The sequence below is a fragment of the Scyliorhinus torazame genome, chromosome 5 (assembly GCF_047496885.1).
Source record: "Scyliorhinus torazame isolate Kashiwa2021f chromosome 5, sScyTor2.1, whole genome shotgun sequence".
Lineage (NCBI taxonomy): Eukaryota > Metazoa > Chordata > Chondrichthyes > Carcharhiniformes > Scyliorhinidae > Scyliorhinus > Scyliorhinus torazame.
Genome location: NC_092711.1, coordinates 74594907 through 74608324, shown reverse-complemented (window position 1 = coordinate 74608324; position 13418 = coordinate 74594907). Strand labels below are relative to the sequence as shown.

The window sequence follows — 13418 nt, the reverse complement described above, 5'->3', positions numbered from 1 at the left end:
TAGGTCGGGTGGTCTTTCGGATGTTCGGCGCAGACTTATGGACCGAATGGCCTCCTTCAGCCCTTTCGGCCTTCTATGAATAAACAATTTAACAGGATCATACGGTCAAAAATATTAACATACACACAAATGGAAGCTCGAATGCGTACAAAAAGTCATTATTGCAAATCCAGACACATAAACAGAGGTAAATGCAAAGATCAATTTGTAAACATATATCAGCACAGAAACACAGTAACGAGAAACACATAATTCAGATCATACATGTTCATTGATAGGCTACCACAATGCGCACACACAGATGCATGAATATATCCATCAATCCTCATTAGAATGTTTCCGACACTCATTAGAACTCATACAAACACAAGTGCAGAATAATGCAAATGAAACGATACTGATGCATATTAGAGAGAGAGAGAGAGCGAGAGTGAGAGAAAGAAAGAGAGAAAGACGAAGAGCAATATCAGAATTCTGACGGACATTTTTCACAGCAACATTCGACAACAATTGTCGTTAAATGACACTGATGCGCAACACCCAGATAACAGATAACAACTGATTTTATTTAATGATATACCAACCATTTCCATCACACAAAAAAGCATGCGTGAACTCTGTTCGAATAGCTCTATTCACTGTCTTGTCTTAAGTAGTGATCCGAAACTATCATTACGGTGACCATTATCAATGTGTAAACCTTCTTCTGTATCTCACCATAATATTCCCTGATGATAGACCATTTAACAATTGATTCACAATGAAGTTGCACCTGAAGGTGAAGAAAAAATACATGTTGGAACACAGATATATCATTGTTTGCTGTTACTGCTTGTTTTGTGAGCCAGCGCCTGTAGATATTGGAAGATGCAAGGTTACAGGATGTTCCTATATGTGCTACATTTGATCCAGCAGCAACAAGAGCGGGACTCATTGCAGCGTTTTGATGGGTCACCCAGATCAGTTCAAGGGTCAATGAAGATCCGTGCAAGGGAGGCAGAGGCGTAGCGGTATTGTCACTGGACTAGCAATCCAGAAACCCAGGGTAATGCTCTGGGGACGTGGGTTGGAATGCCACCAGAGCACATGGTGGAAAATGAATTGAATAATAATCTGAAATTAAAATACTAATAACGACCATGAAACAATTGTTGATTGTTGAAAAAACCCCACCTGGTTCACTATTGTCCTTCAGGGAAGGAAATCTATCATCCTTACGTGGGTCTACATATGACTCCAGACCCACCGAAATGTGGTTGACTCTTAAACTCCCTCTGGGATGGGCAACAAATGCTGACCCAGCCAGCGACACCTACATCCCACGAACGAATCCAGAAAATCTGCAACAGGATAATAGGTTCCATGCACATAAACTGCTGCTGTCAATCACGAGAAGGTGAGTTGACAGGCTCAAAACTAGGAAGGCAGAACCACAGGCAAGTGGACTTAATATATGTTAGAGCACGCGCCGAACCTCCACATCTTTGGATTGTAAGTCGGAATATAAGTTGAGTAGGATATACAGAGGAACAGGTGGCTATAGATAGGTTAAGTGACTGTCGTTACGACCAGAGAATATAATGGTAATTGGGAAATTGTCAAATGTTTGAGGAACAAATTAAAAATAAGCATATTATCGAAAGTGTGAGAGATTGCAGAGCACTGCGATTTAGAGAGAACTGTTTTTCTTCGAGTATGAAATGCAAACTGTTAGTATGCAGTTACAGCGAGGAATCGGAAAAAAACGAATATAATGTTATCATGTGGGTAATTGAATAGAAAAGTAGCGAGGTAAAGCATCAGTTTTACAGAGCATTTGTGAGATCAATTGCGCACAATCCTTTGTATAAGGACGGGAGTTATCCTTCCCTAGGATCGGTTCATGGTCATAACTAGACTTTTAATTTCATATTTTTATTCAATTCAAATTTCACCACCTGTCATGGTGGGATTTGAACCCGGGACCGCAGATTACATTCCTGGTTTCCTAGCCCAGTGACAATACGACTACGCCACCCCCGCTCCTTGCTGAAGAAAGGATGTAAGTTCTATAGAAGCAATGTTTGCCAGAGACTACCATGAATACCACCGGTTATTTTATGATGAAAGTTTATATACGCTAATGTTATATGCACTGGAGATTAAAAGCATAAGAAACAAGTTAATTGAAACACATATAATCCTAAGGTGGCTTGACATGGTCGATGTGGAAAGGATATTTACTCTTCTGGGACAATCGGGAATGAAGGTCACTGTTCAGATATAAGAGGTCGCCAATTTCAGGTAGAGGTGAGGGGGATTGTTTTGTCTCTCAGAAAGTCGTGAGTCTTTGGTACTCACTGCCTCAAAAGCCGATAGAAACGTAGTCTTTGAATGTCTTTGCTACAAAGATAGATAGATTCTTGAGAAGCAAGGAGTAATACGTTTATTGGATGAGGCAGGAATATGGGGGTGAGGATAGAGTCAGATCGACCATGATCTCATTTAATGGCCGAGCAGGTGGTCGGGGTTGAGGGACCTCCGCCAGTTCCCAGGATGCATAGCTCGGGAGAAGACCTGGAGAGCTGAAAAGGCAGCAGATGTGTGGTGGCTTCCTGATGCGCGTCGAGAAGCCAACGGTTACCCTTTGGAAACATGGCGATCTTCTATATCTGGCTGAGAGTTGGTGCTGGAGTTTAGCCTCAGGAATCCAGGGGAACGTTGTCGCAAGAAGTGCGATTGAAAACTTGGCAGGCGAGAAGTCGTGGAAGCAGTCCGAGGGATTTACACAGTAACTTCATTGCAGTGTTAATGCGAGCCTACTTGTGCCAATAATAAAGATTACTATTATTAGAAGGAGCGAATTTTAAAGGCAATTCAGAGGTTCGATATTTGGAAGAGAGTGCTCGATTTCCCTCTTGAGGGGAGATAGTGTGAACCAGTATTGTGTAACACATAATTAATAAGGCCGCCTGGCTGTGTTGTGCAGGGTTCTGTGGAATCTATGTTCGTCGCATCGACCATGCATTGTGCAATTTTATGTGTTCGACTGCAGATTACCTGTTAATTCAAATGTGCCATGTGTTGATTCTGAATGTTTTTGATTAAGATAGGTATTACAAATAACCACACTTCTTTGACTTTGTGGAGTGATGCTTAATTTGTTTGTGCAAAGACTGTGGGTTTTTATGGCTTGGGGTGTACATGGGATAAGAAACTTTGCAAACTTTAAACCGAATCATACCAAAACCCTGGTGGTCTGATCTAGGATCATAACAGAACATATTTATAGAATACAGCGGTGGTATTAAGTATTAGGTATGTATTGATAAGAGAGATTAACTTAGCATGTTGATACCGTTTGAAAGTTTAATTATAGAACAAATTGCATCTTAAGGAAACTAAAAGAGGAAGTAGAACAACATTTGGATTATAACCGACTGAAATACATTTCCACTTTCCCATCTCCGTAGACATTACAGGCCACATCTGGATTGAAGACGACGGGGATGATAATGGTAATATTGGGACAACCGCTTCCACATTCATCACCCTGTTTGTCTTCAGCATATTCTATAGCACAGCAGTCACTCTGGTGAAGGTGAGAAGATTCAATCCATTCACTCTACCATCTGTCCACATTCTACAAGTTTCATTTAAAAAGAAATTAGATAACTGCAACGGATCACTAAATATCAGCTTCATTCTATTATTTTTCATACAGATCGAGTGATCAGTTGATGTTCGGCCGCCGTTCATTTTCCTCAGTGTTTATAGGCACCTCTGGATTACAATAATAAACATATTCTCTTGATCACTCTTAAAGAAAGCGGTTTTTATTTGATGATGCCAGGTCTTTTTGTGAAGAGAGAAACATCCTGCTGAAGTTTTCCATTTTGCACATCCAGAATCTTCGGAATCATACCTGTGTTTTCAGCAATATTCAAGTCCGGTGTGACCAAGCGACTGTTTGGATTCGTAATCTGTAGTTGAAAAGAATCATGAATTGGACCTCTTGCGTGATTTTGTTTTGTTGTTCATTTTTACGGCATGTCGGTTTTGCTGGCAAGGCCACCATTTGTTGCCCAACCATAATTGCCCTTGAGAAGGTGGTGGTGAACCATCTTCTTGATCCGTTAACAGTCCATGGGGAGCAGATTCACCCACTTTGGTATTGGGGAGGGAGTTATCGTTATACCGTTAACGTAACTTAGATTTTCACTTTAGTTTCAGTTAATGTGCTAATAAATAGCTGTTCTCACTCCTGTGCTCAGATGTTTCTTCCTTTTATGTCGCAGTTATATGTGCTCCCTGGTATGTTACAGGTGTAGATAGTGCTGGCCGCTCAGAGCCCATGTGTTCATTTCTCAATTACTTTCTAAGCTGTTGTATCCTCTTTGTGAAAGTTTGAAACAGACGTTCTCCCGAACATACTCTGTATGAATTTGGCAATAAAGTGTTACATTAATTAACTTCAAATTCTTTGTATTTCTTTTCCTACGGTTCCTCCCCAGCTCTCTAGTTCCCCCCCCCCCCCCGCCCCGCCTCCCTCCCTCGCGCACACACACACTGCTGGATCATGGCGGCCCATCACTTTCACATGATTTTATCAGAAAATGCAGAGGCAGAATGACCACACAGCCAGAAGAACCTCTCTGAACTCTCTCATATGATTATTCGTCAAATTCACATGGCAGGTTCTTGTAAAGAGCAACACACTGATCCATTGCAGCCCTATACAGAACGGAAATTGGAAAATTGAAACTGCCAGTACACTGTCGCAGTCAAACGCTTACGGTGCAGGCACAGCATGGGTTTAAATACAGAGTTACGCGGCTGTAGACTGTGCCAGCATACATTCCCAAGGCACTTTCAAGTTACCCGGAGTTCCAATTTACCCATTTGGGTTGTTGGACACCCTCGGATCTAATATCAGCAGGGTTTTAAGAACATAAGAACTAGGAGCAGGAGTAGGCCATCTGGCCCCTCGAGCCTGCTCCACCATTCAATGAGATCATGGCTGATCTTTTGTGGACTCAGCTCCACTTTCCGGCCCGAACACCATAACCCTTAATCCCTTTATTCTTCAAAAAACTATCTATCTTTATCTTAAAAACATTTAATGAAGGAGCCTCTACTGCTTCACTGGGCAAGGAATGTTGTCATTTATCTCAAGAGGCTTGGAATATAAAGGCAGGGATGTACTTCTGACGCTTTATAAAGCATTAGTTAGGCCCCATTTAGAATACTGTGAGCAATTTTGGGCCCCACACCTCAGGAAGGACATACTGGCACTGGAGCGGGTACAGCGGAGATTCACACAGATGATCCCAGGAATGGTAGGCCTAACATACGATGAACGTCTGAGGATCCTGGGATTATATTCATTGGAGTTTAAGAGGTTGAGGGGAGATCTAATAGAAACTTACAAGATAATGAATGGCTTAGATAGGGTGGACGTAGGGAAGTTGTTTCCATTAGCAGGGGAGACTAGGACCCGGGGGCACAGCCTTAGAATAAAAGGGAGTCACTTTAGAACAGAGATGAGGAGAAATTTCTTCAGCCAGAGAGTGGTGGGTCTGTGGAATTCATTTCCACAGAGGGCGGTGGAGGCCGGGACGTTGAGTGTCTTTAAGACAGAAGTTGATAAATTCTTGATTTCTCAAGGAATTAAGGGCTATGGAGAGAGAGCAGGTAAATGGAGTTGAAATCAGCCATGATTGATGGTGGAGTGGACTCGATGGGCCGAATGGCCTTACTTCCGCTCCTATGACTTATGGTCTTCAGTCAATTTACTTGACTTTCAGCCAGAATATTAGCCCCTATAAATGGGCTGGAGTTTGTTATCAGCAGAAAGAGACCCAAATGAATATGGTTCAGTCCTGAATGTGAGGAACAGCAAAATCCAATCACTGTGGTTACTTGTGGCCTCGTTGGTGTCTCAGCAGGTTGGGTGAAGTAGTGAATCCCTTCCCACACTCTGAGCAGGTGAATGGTCTCTCCCCAGTGTGAACTCGCTGGTGTGTGGACAGAGCGGATGACTGAGTGAATCCCTTCCCACACTCGGCGCAGGTGAATGGCCTCTCCTCAGTGTGAATTCGCTGATGTACAGTGAGGTGATATGATCGTCTGAACCCAGTCCCGCAGTGAGAGCACCTGAACGGTCTCTCGTCAGTGTGAACACGTTGATGGCTCATCAGATCCCCAGAACTTTTATAGCACGTCCCGCAGTCTGGACATTTAAACGGTCTCTCATCAGTGTGAACTTTCTGGTGTCTCAGCAAGTGGGCTAAAATAGCAAATCCCTTCCCACACTCTGAGCAGGTGAACGGCCTCTTCCCAGTGTGAATTCGCTGGTGATTCTGCAGGTTGGATGAATCACTGAATCCCTTCTCACACTCTGAGCAGGTGAATGGTCTCTCCCCAGTGTGAATTTGCTGGTGTCTGGACAGAGCGGATGACTGAGTGAATCCCTTCCCACACTTGGGGCAGGTGAATGGTCTCTCCCCAGTGTGAATTTGCTGGTGTCTGGACAGAGCGGATGACCGAGTGAATCCCTTCCCACACTTGGAGCAGGTGAATGGTCTCTCCCCAGTGTGACTGCGTCGATGAGTTTCCAGCTGGGATGGGTAAGTGAATCCTTTCCCACAGTCCGCACATTTCCACGGTTTCTCCTCTGTGTGACTGCATTTGTGGCTTGTGAGGTCTGATGATCGACTGAATCCCCGTCCACACACATAACACGTGTACGGTTCCCCCGCACTGTGAACGATGCTTTTTCCTTCCATGTTCAAAGTACGATGATATTCAGGATATGATAAATTGAGGATTCTGTCAGATCCTGATGTGATGCTTGGTTTGAGTTTCCGGACTTTGAAGCCTCCCCTTCGAACACCCTGTGAAACTGATTTAAAACAGAAAATAGGGAGTGAGAGAACCCACAAAAACACAAAGGCAGGTTGTGAAATTGAGCAGAATGAATCTGGTCATTTGTGGGGCCGGCACTGGGAAAAAGTGACCATGAAAACTGCTGGATTGTCATAAAAACCTAACTGGCCTCTTTGGGAGGAGAGGGAAAGAGGTGAAGAGGGATTTTGTATATCTACAAGTCATACTAAAGAGAATAGTTGGCAACGCAAATTCGACCTTGAGCTTCATAAACAGTAATATTGACACCAAAACTATGCTTCCGGTGGCATGGTGATTAGCACTGCTGCCTCTCAGCACCAGGGACCCAGGTTCAATTCCGGCCTTGGTGACTGTCTGTGTGGGGTCTGCACTTCCTCCCAGTGTCTGCGTGGGTTTCCACCCGGTGCTCAGGTTTCCTCTAACAGTCCAATGAAGGGAAAGTTAGGTGGATTGGCCTTGATAAATTGCCCCTTAGTGTCCAGGGATGTGCAGGTTAGGTGGGGCTATGGGGTTACAGGGACAGGGTAGGAGTGTGGGCCGAGGCAGGGTGCCCTTTCAGAGAATCAGTGCAGACTCGATGGGCTGAGTGGCCTCCTGCACTGTAGGAATTCTATGAGTCCAATTCTATTCGATGAATCTTTATAAAGCTTTGGTCACCACTTTTCAGGAAGGATCTGAAGGTTCTTGGAGAAGGTGCAGAGGAGATTTACCAGAATGGTTCCAGCAAAGGAGGTTGAGGGGAGATTTGATTCAGGAACTCAAGATTATGCCAGATTTCTATCAGGTGTACAAAGAAACTCTGTTTCCATTCACTGGTCGTCCAAGAACTAGGGACAAAGATGTAAAGTTTTGGGTAAAACCTGGATTGATCTATATAAGATCCTGAGGGGTTTTGGCAGGGTGGATGTGGAGAGGATGTTTCCTCTTGTGGGGGAATCGAGAACGAGGGCACCACTGTTGCAAAATAAGGGGTCACCCATTTCAGATGGAGATGAGGATTTTGTATTCTCTTGAGGGTTGGAAGACTTTGGAACTCGTGTCCTTAAAAGGCAGCGGAAGCAGAGACCTTGAATATTTTTAAGGCAGAGCTGGATAGATTCTTGATGAGCAAGGAGGTGAAAGGTCATCAGGGGTAGGCAGGAATGTGGAGTTAACGTTAGAATGAGATCAGCTGCAATCTTATTCAATGCTGAGCAGGCTCGAGGGGCCGAGTGGCCTGTTCTTAGATTGTATGTCAAAGGTACGGGAGATATGAGGTGATATGAGATTTATGTTTTTACACAGCGAGTGGCAATGATCTGAAACTTGCTGCCTATGAGGGAGTTTGAAAATAGACGCAATGAACGATTTGATTTCAAAAGGAAATTGGATAGACATCTGAGGGAAATAAACCTGCGAGGATACAGGGAGAGAGCAGGAGAATGGCACTGACTGGATTGCTCCAGAGAGCTAGCATGGACTCAATGGGCCGAATGCCCTTCTCTGTGCCATCATGCCTCTGACTCCTTTGTGTAATCTAGTTTTGTAATTTAACCCCAGGGGGTTCAGATATCACTCAGGTAAATCTGTGCTACACTCCCCCCGAGGCCATTCTATCCTTCCTCAGGTTTGTTGCCCAGAACTGAACACAGTTCACCAGGTTTGGTGAAACCAGGGTTTGTGAATCTCGGGGCTTTTCCAGTCACACTGAGACCTGAAATCTTCCCTCACAGACAGAACAGTCAAACCTTTTACCTTCCACACCCAGATGCTGCTGAAATTCAGTTTCTAATGAATCGAGTGACTCTGTCAGATCGCGATGTGATGTTTGGTTTGCTTTTCCCGTCTGTTAAACCTCTACTTCCAGAATCTTGTAAATTTACAGAAACCTCACAGTCAGTTTAGGATAGAAATTCACAACATTCTCTCCTCGCCAACTTTGATTAAACGTATTCCTGGAGGTTTGATCACATGATCTGCCCCCATCCCCCAGCCATTAATCGGTCAACACATCCATCCTTGTGACACACTGCCTTCCTCGGCCAATTGGGAAGCAAAATGACTCATTACCTTACAGGACAGTTACTGTCCTAACGATTTTCCAGACACCCAGGTATGAATCTCACGAACGCAGGGAGTGGAGTTGGTGCAAACTCAGGCTGGAGCAGCTTCGGAACAGTAAATATAAATAACTTACCTCAGGGATTCACGGCCTATTCGGCAGGGAGCGGATTTGGCCCGAATCCGGGGAGGAGGAGCTTTGAACGGTAAATATAAATAACTTACCTCAGAGTAAAGCTGATTGGCTTGTTGGGAATCTGCTCTAAATTTGAGAAACTGGAGTAATTAACTAAGTAGGGAGTAACTCGGAGATCAGTAACTAGGAGATTGCTGTTTATGTCTATAATCAACGATTTGGATGAGAATGTACAAGACATTCATAGAATTTACAGTGCAGAAGGAGGCCATTTGGCCCATCGAGTCTGCACCAGCTCTTGGAAAGAGCACCCTACCCAAGGTCAACACCTCCACCCTATCCCCATAACCCAGTAACCCCACCCAACACTAAGGGCAATTTATCATGGCCAATCCACCTAACCTGCACATCTTTGGACTGTGGGAGGAAACCGGAGCACCCGGAGGAAACCCACGCACACACGGGGAGGATGTGCAGACTCCGCACAGACAGTGACCCAAGCCGGAATCGAACCTGGGACCCTGGAGCTGTGAAGCAATTGTGCTGTCCACAATGCTACCGTGCTGTTGGGGCTTGGGTCACTGTCTGTGCGGAGTCTGCACATCCTCCCCGTGTGTGCGTGGGTTTCCTCCGGGTGCTCCGGTTTCCTCCCACAGTCCAAAGATGTTAGGTTAGGTGGATTGGCCATGATAAATTGCCCTTAGTGTCCAAAATTGCCCGTCGTGATGGGTGGGGTTACTGGATTATGGGGATAGGGTGGGGGTGTTGACCTTGGGCGGGGTGCTCTTTCCAAGAGCCGGTGCAGACTCGATGGGCCGAATGGCCTCCTTCTGCATGGTAAATTCTATGACATCTATGACAGGATCAGTAAGTTTGCAGATGACACTAAAATAGGTGGTATTGTCGGCAGTGAGGAAGGTTATCAAAAATTGCAGCAGGCTCTTGATCAGTTGGGAAAGTGGGCCGAGAAATGGCAAATGGAATTCAATACAGATAAGTGTGAGGAATTACATTTCAGAAATCAAGGTAGGACTTTCACAGTGAATGGTAAGGCCTGAGGGTGTATCATGGAACAGAAGGATCTTGGAGTTCAGGTGCACGGTTCTCTAAAGGTGGAGTCACAGGTAGATAGGGCAGCACGGTAGCACAGTGGTTATCACAGTTGCTTCACAGCTCCAGGATCCCCAGTTCGATTCCCAGCTGGGTCACTGTCTGTGCAGAGTATGCACGTTCTCCTCGTGTCTGCGTGTGTTCTCCAGTTTCCTCCCACAGTCTAAAGATGTGCGGGTTCGGTGGACTGGCCTTGCTAAATTGCCCTTAGTGTCCAAAAAAAAGGTTAAGTGGGAGTTACTGGGTTACGGGGATAGGGTAGATAAGCGGGCTTGAGTAGGGTGCTTTTTGTAAGGGTCGGTGCAGACTCGATGGGCCGAATAGCCTCCTCCTGCACTATAAATTCTCTGAAGAAGGCTTTTGGCGTGCTGACCTTCATCAGTCAGGGCACTGAGTATACAAGTTGGGAAGTTATGTTGCAGTTGTACAGGACGTGGGTGAGGTCGCACCTGGAGTATTGTGTTCAGTTTTGGTCGCCTTGCTGTGGGAAAGATGTTATTAAACTGGAGAGAGTGAAGAAGAGATTTACAAGGATATTGCCAGGACTCAAGAGACTGAGTGAAAGGGAGAGATGGGACAGGCCAGGACCTTTATCTTTGGAGCGTAGGAGACTGAGGGGTGGTCTTATCGAGATGTATAAGATCATGAGAGGCATGGACAGGGTGAATACACTCAATCTTTTTCTCAGGGTTGGGGAATCGAGAACTAGAGGGCTTTGGTTTAAGTTCAGAGGGGAAAGAATTAATGGGAACCTAAGGAGCAATGGTTTTACACAGAGGATAGTACGGAATGAGCTGCCGGAGGAAGTAGTTGAGGCAGGGACATTGACAACATTGAAAAGGCATTTGGACAGATACATGGATAGGCAAGGTTCGGAGGGATGTGGGCCAAATACAGGCAAATGGGATTGGCTTAGATGAGCTTTTTGATTGGCATGGACCAGTTTGGGCTGAAGGGCCAGTCTCCGTGCTGTAGATTCTATGAACCCCAAATCTCTTTGGACACCCACTGTACTTAACCTCTTTCCATTTAGAAAGTACTCAGTTCTAACCTTTTTTGGTTCCAAACAGATAACCTCACACTTGTTTACATTGCCACAATCTTGCCCATTGACCTTGTCTGTCAGTATCTTCTTGCAATTTAATGCAAGAGTTAAGTGGGAGTTACTCTATGATGCCACCGAACTTTGTATCATCAGCAACACAGAGGGGCTGGTTTAGCACACTGGGCAGGCCAGCAGCACGGTTCAATTCCCGTACCAGCCTCCCCGAACAAGAGCCAGAATGTGGCGACTAGGGGCTTTTCACAGTAACTTCATTTGAAGCCTACTTGTGACAAGCAATTTTCATTTCATTTATTTCACAGTGCAGAAGAGGCCCTTCGGTCCATCGAGTTTGCACTAACACATGATATACCTGACCCACCTACCTAATCCCATTTACCAGCACTTGGCTCATAGCCTTCAATGTTATGACGTGCCAGTCTTCATCCAGGTACTTTTTTAGAGGATGTGAGACAACCGTCTCTACCACCCTCCGAGGCAGTGCATTCCAGACCCTCACCACCCTCTGCGTAAAAACATTTTTCTTCAGTACATGTGTCAATAAATCTAACCCCACTCTCTGTTGTCTGTTGGTTAGCCAATCCTCTATACAAGCTAATATATTATCTCTCAACCCCGTGGGATTGTACCTTATTACCCTTTGTGTGACACCTTATCAAATGAATTCTGGGAGTCCAAATACATCTACAGGACCCCATTATCCACTTGACTTGTTACATCTTCCAAGAACTGCAAGAAATGAGTCAAACGCGATATACCCTTCACAAAACCACACTGACTCTGATGGATTGCAGTTTGACTTTCCAAATGTCCAGATACTGCTTCCTCAATAATAGATTCTAACAGTTTTCCAACAACAGACTTTAAACTAACTAGTTTCCTACTTTCTGCCTTTTTGACCTAATCCAGTGACATTGGAGATTTTCTCAGTGACCCTCAGTCACCATCACTGAAACGAACTTTAAATTCCAGATTTTATTAATGTTCTGTGTCCCCAGAACATTCTCCTGTCTCTCTGGGTGACTAATGCAGTGACATTGTCACTGGGTCAGTGTCTTCCCCCCCCTGGTCTCTGTGAGGTTGTTTGTGGAGAGAAGCCGGAAGTGGCGGACAGTGAGAGTGGAGAATGTTCATTGTTCAGCTCTGGGGCCGCACTCGGGATTTGAAAACCCCGCCCCCCAACACTGACCTCTCACCTGACACCTCATAATTCCCGGACAATGATTGACGGCATCACGCGACCAATAGGAGAAGGGTGGACGGGTCCGGCTTGGGGGGGGGGGGGGTTGGAAGTGACTGGTCCTCCAGCCAATAGGAGTGAATCAGGGGCGGGACTGGGCCGAGTGAAGCATGCGCAGTGTGATTAATGGCGACGCAGAAAAGTTTCTTTCTCGGATCCAGAATCCGTGAAGGTGGGAAACCGGGACGGAGGGAGAGCTGGATCATGCGGGTTGTTAGGCACGCTTCGTAAACATGTTACATAAACTGAACATCTGACAAAATAAACCACCGGTACCTGGGGATCTGAGCGGAGGCTGCAGCTTTGTTACAGACGAGCCTGTGCACCCGCCATCTTTATTTGGTACTGGCAGCGGTGCGCATGCGCCTTTGTTATTTGGCTCACTGGCATTAGTGCGCACGCGCACCCGCACCCACCATCTTTATTGGGGCACGAGCAGCAGAGCGCAGGCTCAATCGCCATCATTGTTGGGGGCAACATTTTTGTAATTTGTCTTCATGACAGACTTTCACTCTGAGTTACAAATTCTTATTTATGGGGCAGAATATATGCCGAGGGCAGTGACAATAATTCGAATTTATATTGTGACTTGAACAGAATATAACTTTTAAGACTCAGAGAAACGTTACAAAATAACAATTGACACTGAGCCACATGAGGAGATATTAGATTTTAAGGAGAATCTTAATGGAGGAAATTGAGTCAGAGAGTCGGAGAGTTTTAAGGAGGAAATTCCTGAAATTGAGGCCTTGGCAACTCAGTAATGGTGGAGAGATTAAAATCAGGAATTCTGAAGTGGCTGGAATTAAATGAGTGCAGCGATCTCAAAGGGGTGTGTGTGGAGGAGATTACAGTGATCAGGATGATCATTATCATGGAGGAAAAGAATGAGAAATTTAAACTTCTGTGTGCCTTTTAAAAGGAAGCATTTGCAGATCAGT

At 45.1% G+C, this 13418-nt stretch overlaps 1 protein-coding gene and 1 long non-coding RNA gene across 3 annotated transcripts; both read right to left on the bottom strand.

The window, feature by feature from the left end:
* Positions 1–545: 545 nt before the first annotated feature.
* On the bottom strand, positions 546–8735 carry LOC140418486 (uncharacterized). 2 transcript variants are annotated; one of them, XR_011945076.1, is made up of 2 exons: positions 8616–8735; positions 546–772 (listed from the first exon to the last, which is right to left on the bottom strand). It is a non-coding gene; the product is annotated as an uncharacterized lncRNA (long non-coding RNA). The 2 variants fall into 2 exon arrangements; XR_011945075.1 differs by having other exon boundaries at positions 8623–8735.
* On the bottom strand, positions 3335–12814 carry LOC140418480 (uncharacterized). Its single transcript, XM_072501953.1, has 3 exons — positions 12754–12814; positions 5902–6883; positions 3335–3962 (listed from the first exon to the last, which is right to left on the bottom strand). Exons 2-3 carry the CDS (start codon positions 6765–6767, stop codon positions 3923–3925), a joined length of 906 nt encoding a protein of 301 aa, XP_072358054.1. The 5' UTR covers positions 6768–6883; positions 12754–12814; the 3' UTR covers positions 3335–3922.
* Positions 12815–13418: the final 604 nt, after the last annotated feature.